The sequence below is a fragment of the Hyperolius riggenbachi genome, chromosome 2 (genome assembly GCF_040937935.1).
Source record: "Hyperolius riggenbachi isolate aHypRig1 chromosome 2, aHypRig1.pri, whole genome shotgun sequence".
NCBI lineage: Eukaryota > Metazoa > Chordata > Amphibia > Anura > Hyperoliidae > Hyperolius > Hyperolius riggenbachi.
Window position 1 is genome coordinate 12,890,551 of NC_090647.1, and position 21,582 is coordinate 12,912,132.

At 46.1% G+C, this 21,582-nt stretch overlaps 1 protein-coding gene across 1 annotated transcript; it reads left to right on the forward strand.

Moving 5' to 3' along the window:
* The first annotated feature begins 3,123 nt into the window (after nucleotides 1-3,123).
* On the forward strand, nucleotides 3,124-4,065 carry LOC137544589 (olfactory receptor 52N2-like). The gene has a single exon (XM_068265686.1). The coding sequence runs from the start codon at nucleotides 3,124-3,126 to the stop codon at nucleotides 4,063-4,065; it is 942 nt and encodes a 313-aa protein (XP_068121787.1).
* Nucleotides 4,066-21,582: the final 17,517 nt, after the last annotated feature.

Consider the following 21,582-nt stretch of genomic DNA (forward strand, 5'->3'; position numbering starts at 1 on the left):
CTGCTCCCTCACATATCCCTGCTGATCCAGAGGAAAGCACAACAACAGCGTGCTCCCTCACATATCCCTGCTGATCCAGAGGAAGGCACAACACCAGCCTGCACCCTCACATATCCCTACTGATCCAGAGGAAGGCACAACACCAGCCTGCTCCCTCACATATCCCTGCTGATCCAGAGGAAGGCACAACACCAGCCTGCACCCTCACATATCCCTGCTGATCCAGAGGAAGGTACAACACCAGCCTGCACTCTCACATATCCCTGCTGATCCAGAGGAAGGTACAACGCCAGCCTGCTCCCTCACATATCCCTGCTGATCCAGAGGAAGGCACAACACCAGCCTGCTCCCTCACATATCCCTGCTGATCCAGAGGAAGGCACAACACCAGCCTGCACCCTCACATATCCCTGCTGATCCAGAGGAAGGCACAACACCAGCCTGCACCCTCACATATCCCTGCTGATCCAGAGGAAGGTACAACACCAGCCTGCACCCTCACATATCCCTGCTGATCCAGAGGAAGGCACAACACCAGCCTGCTCCCTCACATATCCCTGCTGATCCAGAGGAAGGCGAAAAAACCCTTACAAGGCATGGTCCAATTAGCCCCTAAAGGGAAAAATTCCTTCCCGACTCCAGATGGCAATCAGATAAAATCCTTGGATCAACATCATTAGGCATTACCTAGTAATTGTAGCCATGGATGTCTTTCAACGCAAGGAAAGCATCTAAGCCCCCTTTAAATGCAGGTATAGAGTTTGCCATAACGACTTCCTGTGGCAATGCATTCCACATCTTAATCACTCTTACTGTAAAGAACCCTTTCCTAAATAAATGGCTAGAACGTTTTTCCTCCATGCGCAGATCATGTCCTCTAGTCCTTTGAGAAGGCCTAGGGACAAAAAGCTTATCCGCCAAGCTATTATATATATTATATATCTGATGTATATATATATATATATATGTTTGGTTCTTTTTTATGTTAAATATTGATGTTTTAATATTCATTACTTTTTCTTTTCTTTTCCTTATTCTTTCTTTTTTTCTCTTATATATCCTCTGGATCTGATATGGTGCTTTCTCTCTTATATAAGCGAGTTTTCTAGGCCAAACACCAAGTGCCAAACATGAAAGTACCATCTCAGTTTAGCTTATATGGGTTTTATTAATGAGCTTGTACAATGTAAGATTGGATTTAAAGGGAACCAGAGGCCCCAGAAAAAAGAATGTATACATACCTGGGGCTTCCTCCAGCCCCATACGCACGGATCGCTCCTACGCCGCCGTCCTCCGCTTCCTGTATCAGCCGGTTCCGGGTCCCGTAGTTTCGGCCAGTCGGCGGCAGCACGCGGCCAATCGTCCACGTCACAGGGGCTCCCGGCATACCCTTACGCGTGCAGCTGCATAGTGCCCAGCCGCAAGCTTACGGGTATGGAGGGAGCCCCTGTGCATGCGGATAATTGTCCGCGTCCGCTGGAAGTGACGGGACCCGATACCGGCGGATCCAGGAAGTGGAGGATGGCGGCGTGGGAGCGATCCAGGCTTATGGGGCTGCAAGAAGCCCCAGGTATGTATGAAATCTTATTTCTTTTTTCAACGCTGGCGTCTCTGATTCCCTTTAACTGTATCCTTCATATCTTACATTTTGTCCATCTATGGATATTTGTTTGTATTTTCTTGAAAAATTCATTAAAAAACTGATGAGTAAAAATAAATAAATAAATACATTCAAAAGCATTTGGACCTAGTACTAACCCTTGTGGGACCCCAGTGATAACAGCTTACCATTTTGAATATGACCTGTTTACCACCACTTTTTGCCTTCTGTCCCTTAAAGCGGACCCAAACCAAACATTTTTTTAATTAAAAATATTTAGTTGCACCACTCTGACACATACAAAGATAGATAAACACTCCATCAAACCTATGAGCATTTCAGTGCATGCTTTTCACCCTTCTCGTTTCATAGCTAGAGTTATACTGGGGGCAGCCATTAGCAATTCCTCCATTGCCAGACACCATCTACTCCACCAGTTTGCCGGAAAAATCCCGGCAATTTGAAAGGAAGGGAGGGGTTCCTCCAATAAATGTAAAATATTTTATATTTGTCATCATGCAGCTGAAAAAAGGCTGCTATTTATTATTATAATTTAGAAAATACATTTTATTTTTGAAATCTTGTATTTTTAATTTGGGTCCACTTTAACCAGTTGTCTACCCACACAAACAGCTTTTATCCTGGTCCCTGTAGTGTATCCTCAGCTTCTGCACCAGGCTATTGTGGGAAAAAGTGTCAAAAGTCCAAGTACACTACATCTATAGCTTCCCGAAGATCTAAATGTGCATTCACTACTTCATAGAAGCTGAGCATGTGGTCTGAGCAGACAAGACCGGTCTTTAGTATACCATGAGATAAAATTAGATTATTCTGTGCTATAAAGTCTTGCAAAGCATCCCTTAGAATACCTACAAATAATTTACACAAAACTGATGCTGGGTCCCCTCCGCTGGTGGCTCTTCAAGATGTGCAACATAAACATGAGAGGTGCGGACTGAGCATGCCCGGCCCTGTCCACAGGCCCTTCTCAATTGAGCTCCCATTGATGAAAGCATGCTGCACATGTATAGATCATAGGTTCATGAACTGCAAATGCACAAAATGCTACTGGCGACAGGAGCGTGATCGAGGCCAAAGCCTGATAAAGAAGATTACAAACAAAAGTAGGAACTGCATTTCTTGTTTAGATGTTGCTTAAATCCCAAAAAAGTTTTACAAATACATAAATTCAAAAAAGAAGGATTTTGAGATGATCAAACTCTTATAAGATCAGTAAGGGAACTTAATTGTGGAAGAACTTTATGTCACTAGCCTCTTGTTTTTCAGCTTTCAATTTGGCAAGATTAATTACCTTCTCCCAGAATTTTGTTGCAAAAATTCTGTAAGTTGTCATGTCTCATTAGAACCAATTAAGTCACAGGAAGTAGTGTTAAAATGTTTTCTAGAGCATTCATAATAATTTATACTAATACATTTGCATTTTAAACCTGTGTGTCTAAAACCAAGTTCTCTGTACATCTGCAGGTATTGGCTATGCCTTCCCCGTAATTTATATTTAAAGTATGTTGTCTGAAAATCTCTCCAGCTTCTACCCCAATATTTTCATCCTGGATGGTCTCCCGGGATTTGAATCGGCTCATATATGGCTGTCTATCCCCGTCTTCATCATGTACGTGATATCACTTCTTGGAAACAGTTTTCTACTGACTCTGATTATGATGGAAAAACGTCTACACAGCCCTATGTACTATTTCCTCTCTGCTTTATTTCTCACCGACATGTTAGTGTCCAACTCCATTGCCCTGAAAATGCTGGCCATCTTCTGGCTCAACGTTAAGGAAATCACCTTCTTCTCTTGCCTGGTCCAGATGTTCTTCATCCATTCCTTCAGCTCTCTGGAGTCTGGCATTCTACTGGTCATGGCCTATGATCGATACGTGGCTATCTGCACCCCTCTTCATTACATGACCACGCTGACCCACACCTTCATGGTAAAGATAGCCATCGCTTTTATTATAAGAGAAACCATTATAGTCACACCCTGTCCAGTGATGGCCAGTAGACTTCCATACTGCCAGACTAACCACATCTCTCACTCCTACTGCGACCACATGGCAGTGGTGACATTAGCTTGTGCTGACATCACCATCAACAGTGCCTATGGGCTGACCGTTGTCTTGCTTGTCATCATGTTTGATGTTTCCTGCATCACGGCGTCCTACGTCCTGATTCTGAAGACAGTAATGAAGCTCCCGTCTCGGACTGCTATAAATAAAGCCTTCAGTACGTGTACTTCCCATATCTGTGTCTTCCTTATAGCGTACACCCTGGGCCTTTTCTCTTTTATGACTTACAGGGTCGGTCACATTGCCCCATATGTCCATGTCATCGTATCAATCTTCTACCTGCTCATCCCACCTGCCATAAATCCCATCATCTATGGTGTGAAGACCAAAGAAATCAGGAAAGCAGCTTACAATCTGATAACTATTTCTATAAAATAAGACATTACTCTGAATCACTTTAAATTTGGTAGCTTAAAATGTTACTACAGCCAGAAATGTGTAAGGGGCTTCATTCACCCTCCAGCACTGACCACTGTCAAAGACTGTGGACTGGGGAGCTGGAGTGACATTCTGATCATGATCACCATGGTTCTTGCAGTATAAGGTATATGACAGTCGGAATAGAATAAGTTTACCGGACTGCCAAAGTTCAGAACTAAGTTTTGATGTGTATTAGGGAGAATTTTTGTATTTGTTGGGGATGAAGGCAGTGTTTCGGGCGGTTTTTCTGAAATTATACTTTTATCGATGCTTATACTTCCAAACATGAATACTGTTACTTCAAAGCACGTATAAAAACTACACAGAAGAACTAATCTCTATCTAGGATGCCAGCTGGCAATGTAATCCACAGTGCAGGGGCGTAACTACAAATTACTGGGCCCCCCTGCAAAACTTTGGATGGGGCCCCCTCCCCCCTCAGCGCTGCACACAAGACCCTTCTGAACACCGAATGGGGACTGTCTATAAATCTGTGTCTGCAAAACTTTGTAGGATCCCTTATCAGTAGCTGAGCAGATGCAGTCATTAGAACATTTATGCAGAGAGCAGAAAGTTTTTTTCTCCCCGTGCCGATAGTTGTCAGTCTCCCAGGATAGGGGGGAAAAAACTTCTACCCCTGTGGCTTCTGGGCCCCCCTGTGGCTGAATCCCTTGCAGTGTCTATTGTTACACCCCTGTATCAGATTGTGTTGAGCTGTACTAAGCTGTGTAAAAAATGCAGAAGAACTTCTGTTTTATCCAGGGGGTAAGCAGAGAACTTTCTCTTCTTTATTTACTCAGTAATTATTTAATTACAAGTCAATCTGAATATTTTTGAAGCGGACTATCAATCGATCAGCTTCAATGAAGTGTAAATATGACATTATATTAGACCAGTCTTAGGCCAGGTGCACACCAAAACCCGCTAGCAGATCCGCAAAATGCTAGCAGATTTTGAAACGCCTTTTCTTATTTTTCTGTAGCGTTTCACATAGCATTTTGCGGTTTTGGGAAGCGTTTTTGGTGTAGTAGATTTCATATATTGTTACAGTAAAGCTGTTACTGAACAGCTTCTGTAACAAAAACTACTGCAAAACCGCTCTGAACTGGCATGTTTCAGAGCGGTTTGCGTATTTCTTATACTTTACATTGGAGGCAGAAACTCCTCCGCAATCCAAAAAATGCCTCACCCCGGGAGTATGCGTTTCAGCAAAACGCCTCCCGCTCTGGTGTGACCCACCCCATTGAAATACATTAACCAGGCGTATCCGCAGCCGCAAGCGGCTGCAAAAACGCCTGAAAGCCCGCTCATTGTGCCCCAGCCTGTGTCGAACATTACAGAAAGTCGTGCGCAATCGCCAATGACTTGCTTAACCTCCTGGGGGTTTCAATTATTTCGCCCAGGAGGTGGCGCAGCACTATTTTTTAATTTTTTTTATTTTTAAATCATGTAGCGAGCCCAGGGCTCGCTACATGATAGCCGCTGTGCAGCGGCATCCCCCCACCCCCTCCGATCGCCTCCGGCAATCAAATCAAACAGGAAATCCCGTTCAGAACGGGATTTCCTGTTTGGCTTCCCCCGTCGCCATGGCGACGATCGGGATGACGTCATCGACGTCAACGACGTCGTGACGTCAGAGGGAGTCTCGATCCACCCCTCAGCGCTGCCTGGCACTCATTGGCCAGGCTGCGCACGGGGTCTTGGGGGGGGGAGCGGCGCGGCACGGCGGGTAGCGGCGAATCAGCGCGGCGGCGATCGGTATATACACGCAGCTAGCAAAGTGCTAGCTGCGTGCAACAACAAAAAAATTATGCAAATCGGCCCACCAGGGCCTGAGAAATCCTCTGTGGCGGCTTACCCCGAGCTCAGCTCGGGATTAGCCCCCAGAGGGTTAATGGTCCAGCCCATTACTGTCAGTCCTGTGTAGAGTAAAACAAATACCAACATGGAAAGGAATTTCACACCTGGCTGACCTCCTGCCAAGGACCATTTCCTGCTTCAGCCCTCTTCCAAAAGAAAGCCAGCTCGAACTGGCCAGATAAGAGCTCCCTCCAAACTCATAGACTCAAACAAAGGAAACTTTAATTTATTAATAATTCAGAATAGGTTTGTTGCAGAAAGACAAAAATTACATTTTCGGATACCCATAACGCAGTTATATCATTCACCTGAATTACAATTTTCTAACTGTCAGGAAACGGTAGAGAAACGGCTTTATCCGGCCTGCGTAGAGCGAATGCGATAGAATAGGCATGTGTAGCCTCAATTAATACGGGGTCGCAGGCCGCTTATGAATATAGTCTCGGATTTGCGATGCGCCAACCTGGGGCGGAGTCACACAGATTATTAATAATTGGTACATTTTCTTGCTCTGAGTCTGGGGGTGGCAACCTGGCTGCCAGGAGATAACCCTGCCTTAAACAGACCTACTTTCCAGGTAGTGACAGCCCCAAGACTCAGGTCCTATAAAAGTGGGGCGGGACCAAACCCGCCCAGTTCTCCAAATTCCATCGACCAGGAAAGTCCATGCAGGCGTTCAAGGAGAACCGACGCCTGCTGTGTTCAAGGACTCTTAACATTAATGCCTACTTTTAAACTGGACTCTGTTTCTTCATTCTCCAAATGGACTATCAGCCATAACTATGTAAGAACTTTCTAATTTTACCCCTTTATTTTTAAGCTTTGTGATATATGTTAATTGGTGTATATAACTGTATGTAATGCATTTTTGTTATTAAACGCTTTAAAAATCGTTCAGCGGTTATGACTTGTTGCTGAACATACACAATCGTACCTATTCTCCTGAAATTGCTACCCTGTGTTTAATAGAAGTGTGCCTTTGTAACCCGTATGCGAGAACCCGGCCCAGATATAACGATCTGACCCAGGTTCCTGCATACTGCTAAGGGTTAATAGAGCGTTCTCGAAGTCCTAGTATAATTACAGTAGCGGGCTGGGTAACCTGCTTGGTGGCAGATCTTTGAATTGTATGTGTGTGGTGAATCCGTTGGCGTCTGAACGCTCCCTTCGCGAGTCAGTTCATCAAATTGCGAAGTCGGGTTACCCTTCGTGATGAGCAAAATGACCGTGTGAGAGGATTTCTGACTCTGATCGATTGACCCCATCCGCAGACCGGCCTTGCGGTCTGTGACACAGCCCTTATAGAGTTTCACATTCATTTTTTACTGTGCGTTATACTGTGTGTGGGGACAGAGAAAGGACAAACTGCGTAGGCTGAATAATTTCCTACATTACACTATGCCACTACAGGGCCTCTTTAACAGAGAACTAGCATGAGAAGCGGTGGGAGAGAGGGGAGCAATAAATATTGAAAATAAGAATACTTGGGAGGAGACAGTGAAGAGATACTGGGAGGTCTGGAGGCAATAAATACCCTAGGTTGGGGTTGTAAAAGAAAGGATGTAGATATCGTAAATACTAAATGCAATATGGGTGAAGAAGAGGATAGCAGGACACATTTTGGGGGGATAATAAGAATGAAAGGTACCCTCCCTTTTTATTTCTTTGTATTTCTAGTTAGTTATTAGCTGCCTATACCTATCTCCCCATTTCTATAGGCCCACATACTACATAGATTTATTAATAAAGCTACCACAAGTACTTTAACCTCCTTGCCGGTCTAAAAAATCCGGCAAGGAGGCAGCGCCACACTTTTTTTATTTTTTTAAAATCATGTAGCGAGCCCAGGGCTTGCTACATGATAGCCGCTGAGCTACGGCATCCCCCCACCCACTCCGATCGCCGCGATCAGAGTATGCACGCAGCTTTGCACGCAGCTAGCAAAGTGCTAGCTGCGTGCAGGAAAAAAAAATAAGCAAATCGGACCAGCGGGGCCTGAGAAATCCTCCTGCGCAGGTTACCCCGAGCTCAGCTCGGGATAACCGGCAAGGAGGTTAAGAACAAAATTTATTGAGAGTGATTAGAGAACCTTAGTTCTCATACAGTCCTATCGTTTCAAAACCATTCTGTTCTAAACTAGTGGTATCATTGCTATCAGAATCAGAATCTTTATTTCGCCAAGTGCGATCAAGTCGTACCCGGAATTGGTTGTGGTTCACATGGCAGTGGCAATAGAGCAAGACAGAAACAAGACATTAACAGATACAAGCAGTACAAAAAACAAAAAAAATGCTATGAGTACTACGCATCATTAAAGAAAAATCCTAGAATTTGGGGAAGAAGTTTGATTGCGATTCATGGAAGAAATGTATAAACACAATGTTGTAACCGTGAAGTTTATTGTCCTTCTTATTGCAACACATCTCATTACTTATACTGTTTGTATCGGTTAAAGTGAATGTTTACCTCTTTAAAAAAGAAAAAGTCGGATACTCACCTAAGGAGAGGGAAGGCTCGGTCCTAATGAGCCTTCCCTCTCCTCTCCCGATGCCCGGTCCCGCACAGGATCCCCCGTGGCAGTATTCGACCAGTTCGGTCAAACACTGCCACTTCCGCTGCCGAAGGGATGTTTCGGAAGCCTTCGGGAGCACTCGGGCTACCGATGACGCGGCCACTCTATACTACGCATGCGCGAGCGCCCTCTATGACGCACTCGCGCATACGTAGTATGGAGCAGCCCGTCTTCGGAAGCACGAGTGCTCCCGAAGACCTCCGAAGTCCCTGCGGCGGCGGACGCGAACGGGGGAGCCAGCGCAGCACCGAGGGCACCGGGAGAGGAGAGGGAAGGCTCATTAGGACCGAGCCTTCCCTCTCCTTAGGTGAGTATCTGACTTTTTTATTTTTAGATTGGTAACCACTGGCTTTAAATATTCCAATAAAAATTTTAAGTGGGAAAAAAAAAAAAGAAAGGTAATGGGACGTATGTTGACTGGAGTAGTCTAGAGGAATGAGAGACAGGAGGTTGTAGCTGATGGCTTTATAATATTTAAATATCTGTTTTTTTTATTTTTTCAAGCTATGATGTAAGCAAGGCCCATGGCATGAGATTGAGCTGATGAAGTTAAATTGATGGACCCAGGAAAAATGAAAGTTGAAAGCTGAGGTTCATGAAAAAGTTTCTTCTTGGCACGCTGGAATACGGATCAGGCATGCCCTGTAGAGACTATTCCTCTATGCACTAACCCTTCCCTCTACTGGGCATGCACAGACTGTACTCGCACATGCCCAGTGCAGTTGTCCGGGGATGTGAGCGTGGCCAGATGATAAAGAGTGACTCAGCGCTGGAGGAGTGGCCTGAAGAAAGATCTGGGAAGCCTCTGGACTATCCACAGGGTTCCCACTACTGAGGTAAGTATTTTACTTTTGTGGCTGTTTTTGGCTTCAGGATTGCTTTCATCTGCCAACCAGACAGACAGGAAGTGCTCATTCTCCGCTGGAAAATACCTGAGCTTGCACGCTCCGATCAGCGGCAAATCCAGAGCAGATTGGTGAATGGGAACATATGTTCCCAAAACCAATGCAAGTGCCGGTTTTATGAATAGTCTCTGATGTAACGAATAGTAGAGTTTATTCGTTGAAAAAATATTTTTGAAAAAAGTGCAACCTTTTAGTTTCCTTTTTTTCTGTGATTCAGCTTTCCAGGCAGTAAGGCACCATCTGGTGGAGAAATATAAGAGTGCACTCTATTATATTTCTCCACTGAAAAAAAAACACCTTTACATATAAATAAAATCTGTCCCTCATAGTAAAAAAAAAAAAATTAAAAAAAAATTAACCACTTTCAGTCTGCATGACTATCCTTGGCGGTAGTGGTTAAACAAAAAACAGCTAGAGTGATGAAATTTAGAAGAGAGTATAAAATTTGTTGCGTTAGGGACTCAGCTTTTTATATATGTACGTCATGATGAGGGTATGTTACGGTTTGGGTTCTTTTGCAAATAAGGGCTTGTAATTATTTATAATGTACAGTGAAAAAGCAAAAAACAATACACCTTTAGTTCCAAATAAAATATTGTCGCCATACATTGTATTAGGAACAACATTCAAACGTTGTATGGGTTTTATCTTCAGTTACACATTTTATTTTCAAACTATAATGGCTGAAACCTGAGAAATAATATCTTTTTTCCTTTTTTTTTCCGTCTTATTCCCGTTAAAATGCATATAAAATAAAATGTACCACCCAAAGAAAGCATATGTGGCAGCAAAAAAAACGCAATGTATAGATCATTTAGGTCCTAGGTTCTCAACGTGTGGTACGTGTACCCCAGGGGGTACTTCTGATGGTTCCAGGGGGTACTCGGGCTTGATATACTTAACCAAGAATAACAAATTTAGAGTTTTAGAAAATGATAAATCTTGTTTAAACAACACCAAATTAGTATTTTAGCTAATTAAAACAATAGTAAATGCTTGGAAATTGTTTAGTACCAATTATCATGTACTATGATGAAACATATATTTGTCAAGGGGTACTTGTGATAATGTTTACTATGCCAGGGGGTACTTGATGAGTACAGGGCTTTAAAAGGGGTACATACCAATAAAATGTTGAGAAAAACTGATTTAGGTGCAATAAGTAGTGATAGAAAGTTATTGGTGAATGAATGGGAGGAGCACTGTAAGGTGAAAAGTGCTGTGGTCCATAAGGGGAGAAACCGCTTAGTTGTGAAGTGGTTAAATAGGGTTCTTGGCTACTCTAGGCTGATACTTACATATACAGTAGGTTTAGTGACTGGAAAGTACATCTGGCTTCAGATATAGAGCTAAAAAGAGATGGCTTATGTGTTCATTGGGCTCCAAGTAATTTCAAGTGAAATAGAATCTTGGAGAGAGGGCAGCTCAACTGATTGACATTGTTAGTTGTCGTAGGATGTTCTCAGTTCTCTCCTACTGTATGTACTGTTTGGAAAATGAACACTTCGCAGATGGTCATATTTAAAGTTAACCAATGAGACAGCCAGTGTGTAATGATAAGCACTACAAGGTTTGTACTTACCTCCAGGTCTGGTTTAGTAAGGTATAAGTCTACTCATAGGCATTCTGACCTGATGTAGAAAAACTACTTGTTTCACATTAATGTTTCATATATTCTTTTAAAGACTCAATAAAGGAAAGTAAAAAAAACAACAACAAAAAAACCTTTAGTGACAGCTGCCTCCCGTAGCAGAAGCTTAGTGAAAGAATCCTCAAAGTCAGACCATTAGTAGTAGACCCCCGTAGGTCCACATCCCACCCAACCCAACGTGAGTGCAGATCTCACTATGATAAACTCAGCCAGTGTAGAGAGATCCCCACTATGCCACTATGCCAGCCCGGCATTAAATCAGAAACTCATCAAATGCTAGAGAACAACTGTTCCCCATCTCCCCAACTTCATCTCCATTAGATTTTAGCAGGAGGGAACTGATTGAACAAGTTGATGCTGTAGAATGCTATGTGGCCATTGATTACCCCACTGCCTCTCTCTCATCTGCTCAATGAAGATTCCCCAATACACCCAATTCACTTTTCAGTTAACAAACTTCTCGAACGTGATTGGAAAATGATGGAATGGGCATGTTGGGGACAAATGGATTTTGTGTAGATTTTATTTAAAGAGAACATTAGCCGGAGCTCGTTCTCAAAAATCCCTACTTACCTAGGAGAGGGGAGTCTCTGGATCCTAATGAGGCTTCACCAGGCATCCACTGGTCCCGTTGCCCCCTGCAAACCCTCCAGCTGATCATGGCTATGTTCCTCTTCAGGTGCGAGCATGGCTGGGCTGCAGCCGGGCGAGAATGGCCACGCTTGCACAGTTCATGCACGAGTGGCTCCGGCCTACTGTGCAGGTGCACATGTACGTACACAGTTGCAGTACAGCCATGCTCGTGCTTGAAGAAGCACACAGATCCAATCAGATTATAGACAAGCCCTTGCCGGTAATCTTTGGTGGGTCCACGAGCAGCAACAGGGGAACAGAGGGCAGTGAGGGACATCTCATTAGGGTCCAGAGGCTTCCCTCTCCTTAGGTAAGTATGTGATCTTGTACCCGAGCTTCGGCTTGAGTACACTTTTAAATTACCTAATCAGCCGGTATGTGGCCAGCTTCTCTCTACCAAACGGTGGTTAAATTGAAACCAACAATACGCCTTTATTGTTGTAGTCTAGCTTTCACATGACTTACTAAAAAAATGATGTGTGATATCTGCTGATTCTTGGGCCATTACAATTTAGCTGGTAAAATTATACTTTTAAATACAATATTATAAGAGAAGGTAAGGTCTGTATGAATTTCTTATAATTACTGTGTGTCCTCAGGTGGAATTTAGCAGCTGGTATAATGAGGTCCCCCTGGCTGGCCGGCTGGGGTCACTGCTGGGGGATCTTCTCACCATGAGGAGTATGATAACGATATCCTGTGGCCTCCTGCCAGCCTAACCCTCCCCCCGAGTGTGTTGTGTCATTGTGACACCGCCATACTGATATTCTGTTATATATAGAGTGATCACACGCACACAATCTGATCTCTGCCTCGTCCCACTGGCTGTGTCTTGACAAGACGAGTCTCTCTTCAGAGGAAGAACCAGAGAGATTCTCCACCATCTCCATCTATGCAGAACCATCAGAGCCAGACACTGCTGGACCACAATCCAACCCGTGTCTCCGCTACTCCCGGTATGGCAACCAGCAGCCTCTGTCTACAAAAGACTCTGCTCTCTGTTATTATATCTAGTGATTAATACTGTATAGTGCCAACATCTTCCATGGCTCTGTACAAATAAATCGTTCACAATACAAACAAAGTACACAAACCAAAGATAGCCATAAATACATTCAGTTCTGGTTGACGGATAAGTTTCTTTTCCTTATAAAAAAAAAATAATATATTAAACAAGAAGAAATTAATTAAAGTCCCGCAGACTGGAAGCAATATTGCATAGATTAGATCCAAATTATCGACTGAATAAGTGTTTTTGTTCAAAGTTCCAATAATAGGGGACACAAGAGGTAAGGGAAGTCAGTAAACTGCATATAAGATGAAACTGTGTGTCTGCCAAGATACAATAGGAGAGAGAGCTCTGCCCATACCAGATTACAGTGTAAGGGGAATATTGGGTGACATGAGGTAAGGGGAAACCGTATATAAGATGAAGCTGTGTGTCTACCAAGATACAATAGGAGAGTGAGCTCTGCCCATACCAGATTACAGTGTAAGGGGAATAATAGGGGACACAAGTGATGAGGCCTTCCAAAACTAGTTGGGACAAGAGCGGGCAAAGCTGTGCTGTGATTGCAAGATCTGTGCTTATTACCACAAGGGAGGGAAGTGTATCTAAATGGCATAGGACCCTCCAGATGGATCTTACTGAGCATTGGCTGTCTTTTAATCTAAAATAAATTGGATTTTGAATTTATCCACTGAGAGCATGCCTCTTCTTTGGTGCACGGAGCACCTACAGGTCACCTAGAGGGATCTCTGGAGGTGGAGTGCATCAATGTTTGTGCCAAGCTATTTCATCGGTGCTGTGACATTCACATGCAAGGGCACCGAGGGGGGGATGTCGAACATATGTGGGGGCAGTGTCCAGGGGTTCCATCCCTTTTGTTGGTCGTTGCATCAACCACATTGGCCCAAGATTTCCCAGCATGTCCGATCGATACATTCAAACAATATCTGGTCATAATTGGTGGAATCGGCGATCAGGCATTCTTGTTGTGGCACCAATTTTCATCTGATAGGATAATAATAATCAGACCAGTTGGTGGTCTGGCTGCAAAATCAACAGATGTATAGCAACCTTTACAGTTAAGATGGAATTGAAGTGAGCTTTTTTGAAAAAAAACCCATTGGCCTCAATTCTGGTAGCGATGTGAAGGAAATATTTTTTGTACGTAAATTACCTCATGAGGTATTTTCCTGTTTTTTTTAGCAATTCTGAAAGATTTTTCTCCATTTCTGAACATGAGGTAAAACATGAGATAAAACGTGAGGTAAATGCATAAAGTGAGGCAAAACATGAGGTATTTCAGTAGTAAGCATGCAGTAAATAAATAATCGTAGTCTTTAATTGTCTTCCATAAGTTAGGATAGTCTTTGGAAGATTTTATTTTGAGGGGGAAGGTGTATTGATTATGGTGCAACCTATGGAAAGAATATTTATAGGCATCCCATATAAAAAAAAAAATCCAGTAAATATTTGGAGTGTAATTTCTACTATTCATTTCTATTACACGGCCTGAACAGGAACTTCACTAAAACAGTAATAGGAGCTCCACTAAAAACTGCAAAATGCACACAAAATGACTTTACCTCCTGGTGCAGGCAGGTCTTAAACTGATCGGTAAATTATGTGCTAACATGCCCCCTAATTTTCATGAGAATAGCTATTTTTGGTAAAATTAATGCAAATTACCTCATGAGATACTTCATCAAATCTACCAGAATTGCTAAATGTCATTACCTCATGAGGTAAATTACCTTACATGAGGTAATTTGTTTGAAAACCCTCCCAGAATTGAGGCCATTGTCCTTTAACCTCCTGAGCGTTACGCTGCTCAGGAGGTTTTGTTAGTTTGTGCCCCCAAGATTAAGTAATTTGCTCACATGGCTGTAAAAGCTTTAGCTAGCACTAGGCTAGCTAGTGAAGGTGTCCGGCACCTCCCGATCGCCTGCGATCCCCCCCCCCCCCCCCCGATCTAGCCGTTATATACATTACCCAGCCTGGATCCAGCGATCGGTGCAGCCTCCCCGCACAGCTCCGGTCTTCACTATGGGGAGGATCGCACATGACGTCATGACCTCATGCGCAAACCCAATCCTCCCCATAGTGAGACCGGAGCTGTGCAGGAGGCTGCGCGATCGCTGGATCCAGGCTGGGTAATGTATATAACGGCTAGATCGGGGGGGGATCGCAGGGGATCGGGGGTGCCGGACACCTTTACTAGCTAGCCTAGTGCTAGCTAAAGCTTTTACAGCCATGTGAGCAAAGTATTTAATTCTGGGAGACTCCTGAGGACAGAGAGTGGTATGACCGACACAGTGTCGGGTATACCGCTAAGAAGGTTAGCTAGCTGCATTGTTCTACCAACATAGAGAACTGTCTTTACTGGGATTTATTGTATGTCGCTTTAGTTTGTTACCTTCATTTCATTCCATTTTTTCTTAGGATGACTGACTGTTACATACTGCGGCTTTTAGCGTTCTACAGATTTGCACCCTAAACATTACACCTCTGAGAGGTGTTTAAGAAAAATAAATTGTAAGTCCATCTGTTTAAGACACCGACATGTTGGATAGCATTGTACCAGCAGTGTTTGCACCAGACAGGTGTTTGGAAAAAAATGTACAGTCTTTTATTTTACACAGTTTAAGACATTCTTAGGTCCCATTTTCATGGCCTAATTTTTCTGCTGCCTTCTCTACATTGTTCATCATGCAAAATTCTAGTTTGCCTTTTGTCACCTTAACTGTGATTTTTTTGAAAAATCACAAGGTCTTTTGAAATTTTTTCCCCTTGTTTCCACTGCTCTCCTACACATACCCAGAGGCGCATCTGGGTAATATAGCACCTATGATAAACAATAAAATTGCTCCACCGCCCAAGCGCTCTTCCCCTGTAAACTAAAAAAAACAAAAACAAAGAAAAACTGGGTGATTTGCTGGCCTGGGGGTTTTGCTTTGCAAGGCTGGGGAATTTGCCTGGCACTTTGCTTTGCAGGTGTTGGGGGCTTTGCATTGCACAGCTGGGTGCTGTGCCTTGCTTTGCAGGGTGCTTTGCACGTCTGGGTGCTTTGCTTTGTTTGGTGCTTTGCAGGGCTGGGGGTTTTGCAGGGCACTGTGCTTTGCAGAGCTGGGGGCTTTGCTGGGCTTTTTACAGGACTGGGGGCTTTACTGGGCTGGGAGCTTTTCTAGGTGCTTTGCAGGGCTGGGAGCGTTGCTGGGCACTTTGCAGGGCTGGGGGCTTTGCTTTGCAGGGCTGGGAACTTTACTGGGCACTTTGCAGGGCTGAGGGCTTTGCTGGGCTTTTTACAGGACTGGGGGCTTTGCTTTGCAGAGCTGGGAGCTTTGCTGGGCACTTTGCTGGGCTGGGAGCTTTGTTGGGTGCTTTGCAGGGCTGGGGGCTTTGTTGGGTGCTTTGCAGGGCTGGGAGCTTTGCTGGGCACTTTGCAGGGCTTAGGGGCTTTGCTTTGCAGGGCTGGTAGCTTTGTTGGGTGCTTTGCAGGGCTGGGAGCTTTGCTGGGCACTTTGCAGGGCTGGGGCTTTGCTTTGCTGGGCTGGGAGCTTTGCTAGGTGCTTTGCAGGGCTGGGGGCTTTGCTTTGCAGGGCTGGGAGCTTTGCTAGGTGCTTTGCAGGGCTGGGGGCTTTGCTTTGCAGGGCTGGGAGCTTTGCTGGGCACTTTGCAGGGCTGGGGGGCTTTGCTTTGCTGGGCTGGGAGCTTTGCTAGGTGCTTTGCAGGGCTGGGGGCTTTGCTGGGCACTTTGCAGGGCTGGGAGCTTTGTTGGGTGCTTTGCAGGGCTGGGGGCTTTGCTGGGCTGGGAGCTTTGCTAGGTGCTTTGCAGGGCTGGGGGCTTTGCTTTGCAGGGCTGGGAGCTTTGCTGGGCACTTTGCTGGGCTGGGGGCTTTGCTTTGCAGGGCTGGGAGCTTTGTTGGGTGCTTTGCAGGGCTGGGGGGCTTTGCTTTGCTGAGCTGGGAGCTTTGCTAGGTGCTTTGCAGGGCTGGGGGCTTTGCTGGGCGCTACTCACAGACCTCAGATCAGGGTGACCGGAGAGGCAGCGAGAGGCAGAGCAGAGAACATGCTACCTACCCAGACCTGTATACTTCAATGCGGAAGTGGCCAACGATGTCACTTCCGCATCGAATTGTGCGCATCCTCCTGCAGATAGAGTGCGCCCTGCTTTGCCTCTCGCCGCCTCTCCAGTAGCCCTGATCTGAGGTCTAATTAGGAGAGGCAGCGGGGAGCGGTAGGAAATGGTAGCGCAATGGTGACGGGGTGGCAGGCATGGCGCCCATGGGGGTTGTGGTGCACATGGCACGAGCCATACCTGCACAGCTCCAGATAAGGGTCTGCAGTCTGCACATACCCAGTAAATTTGGTGGTTCTAACATGTATAGGGGCTTTCCTATTAACCTTTAAAGTTGGCCCATCTATCTATGACTAAAATTTGAAGAACCACCTAAAGTTTGAGGAAATGTTTGCGAGACTGCCAGAGGTGTTCTCTCTCCTCCTTATTTCGCCACCTCCTCCTCCAGAGCCCCCGATATGATGGAGCATGTTGGTTGGTATAGATCAGGGTGCAGAGAACCCCACAGCCTGGGCTCCGAATCCTAGCTATACCAGCCTGCATGGATGACAAAGGATTAAAAAACAATTTACGTTTCACAATGCAAACAATACGTATATTTTCCAGGGATCCATATAGAGCAGTATTGTGGCTGTACATCGATCCCCAGTAAAAGCGTTGCAACTTGCCCCTGGTTTTCCTGGAGGTCATTACACTGTCAATGCACTGATGAACAGGAAACACTGGCAAGAAATCCACTGATGTTCCTGGAGATATTTCTGGGACAGATACATTATCTGTCATTTAACCACATGCAGGGCTGGATTTTCAATAAGGCACAGAAGGCTCATGCCTACAGGCGGGCCTTTAAGGAGAGACGAGCAGCTCATCGGCCACCCAAAGTGCTTCTCTCTCTCTCTCTCTCCCTCCCTCCCTCCATCTATTCCTTCCTCCTACCGAATATTGGTGAGCAACCCCGGGCCGCCCATAACGGCAGGTGACGCCTCTTCCTCAGGCAGCATCAGGGCGGCATCCCTCCTCCTTCTAGGGTCCCCCTCCGGTGCTCTTCTCCCCCTCCAGGCAGAACATCAGTAGCAGCGTAAAGGCACTTACTTCCAGCTGCCAGCTGGTCTCCCCTGTGAGGTGCCCTTCGTAGCCACTGCTCGTCTACTTCCTGGTAAAAACCTTCCTGTTAGACAAGCAGCGGCTACAGAGAGGGCAGATCACAGGGAGACCCACCGGCGACTGGACGTAAGCAGGGGTGCTCGGATGTGCCTCATCCACGAATTCGGCAATCCGCGTGGTTGCAAAAAAAAATCCGCATTTGGCCCCGCCGCATGCGGATTTTCGTCCGCGTCCACGCAACCACGCGGATTTTCTGCCGTGAATGGTGTAATCACGCGTGGATTCCCGCCCGGAGGCGGAATTTCTTTTAACGTTAATAACAAAGCCCCCCATACATGCTACAATCCCCCCAATTTTTTTTTTTAATGGCTTTTAAAGACAAATCACCACTGTAAATGGGGCTATTAATTGGTAATACGTGGTTTTAAAAAGGGATATACGCGTTAAGCAATCAAAGAGGTGAAGGCGAGTTCCAATGGCACTTGGCGGCGAAGGTACCGCTGGAGGAGGATGAGTGGCTGACGCCAAAAAGGCCCCAGAGAGGTTTTTGTAATTTTTTTTTTTTTCTTGCAGCAATTAGCAATGACATCGCAGCAGAGTTGTCAGTGGACACGGGCAGTGTGAACGCAGAGTGCAGTGGTGGTAGCGACTGAGTCAGCAGAAGGACTATGCGGGCAGTCAGTTCAGCAGCACAGAAGGACCACGGCAACATACTGGTAGTAGTAGTAGCAGCACAGCGTCATAGTGCTGGCCAAAAAATTAAATGCACCCAGTGACCCGGGCAGTGTGAACGCAGACAGAGTACATTGGTGGAAGCGATTGAGTCAGGAGGAGGAGGACAATGCGGGCGGTCAATTCAGCAGCACAGAAGGACCATGGCAACATACTGGTGGTAGTAGTAGCAGCACAGCGTCATAGTGCTGGCCAAAAAATTAAATGCACCCGGTGACCCGGGCAGTGTGAACGCAGACAGAGTACATTATTATTATTATTTTATTATTATTTATTGTATTTATAAAGCGCCAACTAGTGTTGGGCGAACATCTAGATGTTCGGGTTCGGGCCGAACAGGCCGAACATGGCCGCGATGTTCGGGTGTTCGACCCGAACTCCGAACATAATGGAAGTCAATGGGGACCCGAACTTTTGTGGTTTGTAAAGCCTCCTTACATGCTACATACCCCAAATTTACAGGGTATGTGCACCTTGGGAGTGGGTACAAGAGGAAAAAAAATTTAGCAAAAATAGCTTATAGTTTTTGAGAAAATCGATTTTAAAGTTTCAAAGGGAAAACTGTCTTTTAAATGCGGGAAATGTCTGTTTTCTTTGCACAGGTAACATGCTTTTTGTCGGCATGCAGTCATAAATGTAATACATATAAGAGGTTCCAGGAAAAGGGACCGGTAATGCTAACCCAGCAGCAGCACACGTGATGGAACAGGAGGAGGGTGGCGCAGGAGGAGAAGGCCACGCTTTGAGACACAACAACCCAGGCCTTGCATGAGGACAAGAAGCGTGCGGATAGCATGCTTTGTACCACCATGCAGTCATAAATGTAATAAAGATAAGTGGTTCAATAAACAGGGACCACGCGGCAACGCTAACCCAGCAGCAGCACACGTGATGGAACAGGAGGAGGCGCAGGAGGAGAAGGCCACGCTTTGTGAGACACAACAACCCAGGCCTTGCATGAGGACAAAAAGCGTGCGGATAGCATGCTTTGTACCGCCATGTAGTCATAAATGTAATAAAGATAAGAGGTTCAATAAACAGGGACCACGCGGCAACGCTAACCCAGCAGCAGCAGCAGCAGCAGCACACGTGATGGAACAGGAGGAGGCGCAGGAGGAGAAGGCCACGCTTTGTGAGACACAACAACCCAGGCCTTGCATGAGGACAAAAAGCGTGCGGATAGCATGCTTTGTACCGCCATGTAGTCATAAATGTAATAAAGATAAGAGGTTCCATAAACAGGGACCGGCAACGGTAACCCAGCAGCAGCAGCAGCAGCAGCAGCACACGTGATGGAACAGGAGGAGGCGCAGGAGGAGAAGGCCACGCTTTGTGAGACACAACAACCCAGGCCTTGCATGAGGACAAAAAGCGTGCGGATATAGCAGCAATGCTTTTTGCCGCCATGCAGTCATAAATGTAATACAGATGAGAGGTTCAATAAACAGGGACCGGAAACGCTAAACCATCCCAGATGTTCATCGGTCATGTTACTTGGTTGGGGTCCAGGAGTGTTGCGTAGTCGTTTCCAATCCAGGATTGATTCATTTTAATTTGAGTCAGACGGTCTGCATTTTCTGTGGAGAGGCGGATACGCCGATCTGTGATGATGCCTCCGGCAGCACTGAAACAGCGTTCCGACATAACGCTGGCTGCCGGGCAAGCCAGCACCTCTATTGCGTACATTGCCAGTTCGTGCCAGGTGTCTAGCTTCATGCCCGGTTTCAGGTCCAGCGGTGCCAGCCACAAATCCGTCTGTTCCTTTATTCCCCTCCAAATTTCCTCCCCTGTGTGCTGCTTATCCCCAAGGCAGATCAGCTTCAGCAACGCTTGCTGACGCATGCCAACAGCTGTGCTGCACTGCTTCCACGATCCTACTGCTGCTGGTGCTGGGTTAGCATTTCCGGATGAGGTACAGCTTTGAGATGCGTTGGAGGAGAAGGAGTCAGAGAGGTAGGTGCTGCTGTTGTTATCCAGCTGTTTGCGGCGTGGGCAACACCCGCGCCGTAGCAGGTGAGGAATCGCTGCCAGGCTCCACAAGGTTCACCCAGTGCGCGGTAAGGGAGATGTATCGACCCTGGCCGAACGCACTCGTCCAGGTGTCAGTGGTGAGGTGAACCTTGCAGGCAACGGCATTCTTCAAGCTTCGGGTTATTTAGCTGACCACGTGCTCATGCAACTCAGGCACTGCAGAGCGCGCAAAGTGGTAGCGGCTGGGAACCACGTAACGTGGGATGGCCACTGACATCATGCCCTTGAAGCTGTTTGTCTCCACCACTCGATATGGCAGCATTTCGCAGGCCAGAAGCTTGGCTATGCTGGCTGGCTGTTACTGCCACGGCCCGGGGGTCATTTGCTGGCAATTTCCTCTTGTGCTCAAACATCTCAGAGACAGACAACTCAACCGTAGCGCTGCACACCGAAGGGCTGTTGGTTGTTGTGTTTGATGAACACTGGGAGACCTCAAGAGCACTAGTCCGGAAAGTGACAGTGTCAGCATCGTCTGATGTTTGTGAATGTTGTGAACCACGCAATGGCTGGGCTACTGCTGCTGCTGAGGCGGGTCTGGTGGTGAGTCTGGTGAACCCAAGGGAGGCAGTGTTGCTGGTGGTACCCTGTCCTGCCGCGTTTGCCCACAGAGTGGGATGTTTGGATAGAATGTGGCGGCTCATGCTGGTGGTGGAGAGGTTGTTAATACTTTTCCCCCTGCTCAGGCGGGTCTTGCACACCTTGCAAATCGCCATGGTAACATCCTCAGTGCAGTCTTCAAAGAAAGCCCAGACTTTAACTGGCTGAGGACTCGGACCTCGTGCGTGATGTGCTGGTGCTGCTTAACCCACTGCTGGACGCTTGAGAGGTCATCCAAGTAATTATCTGGTCCTGTTCTTTTGGATCTGTGAGGGTTGTTGTCCTGGACAACATGGGCAGTATTGA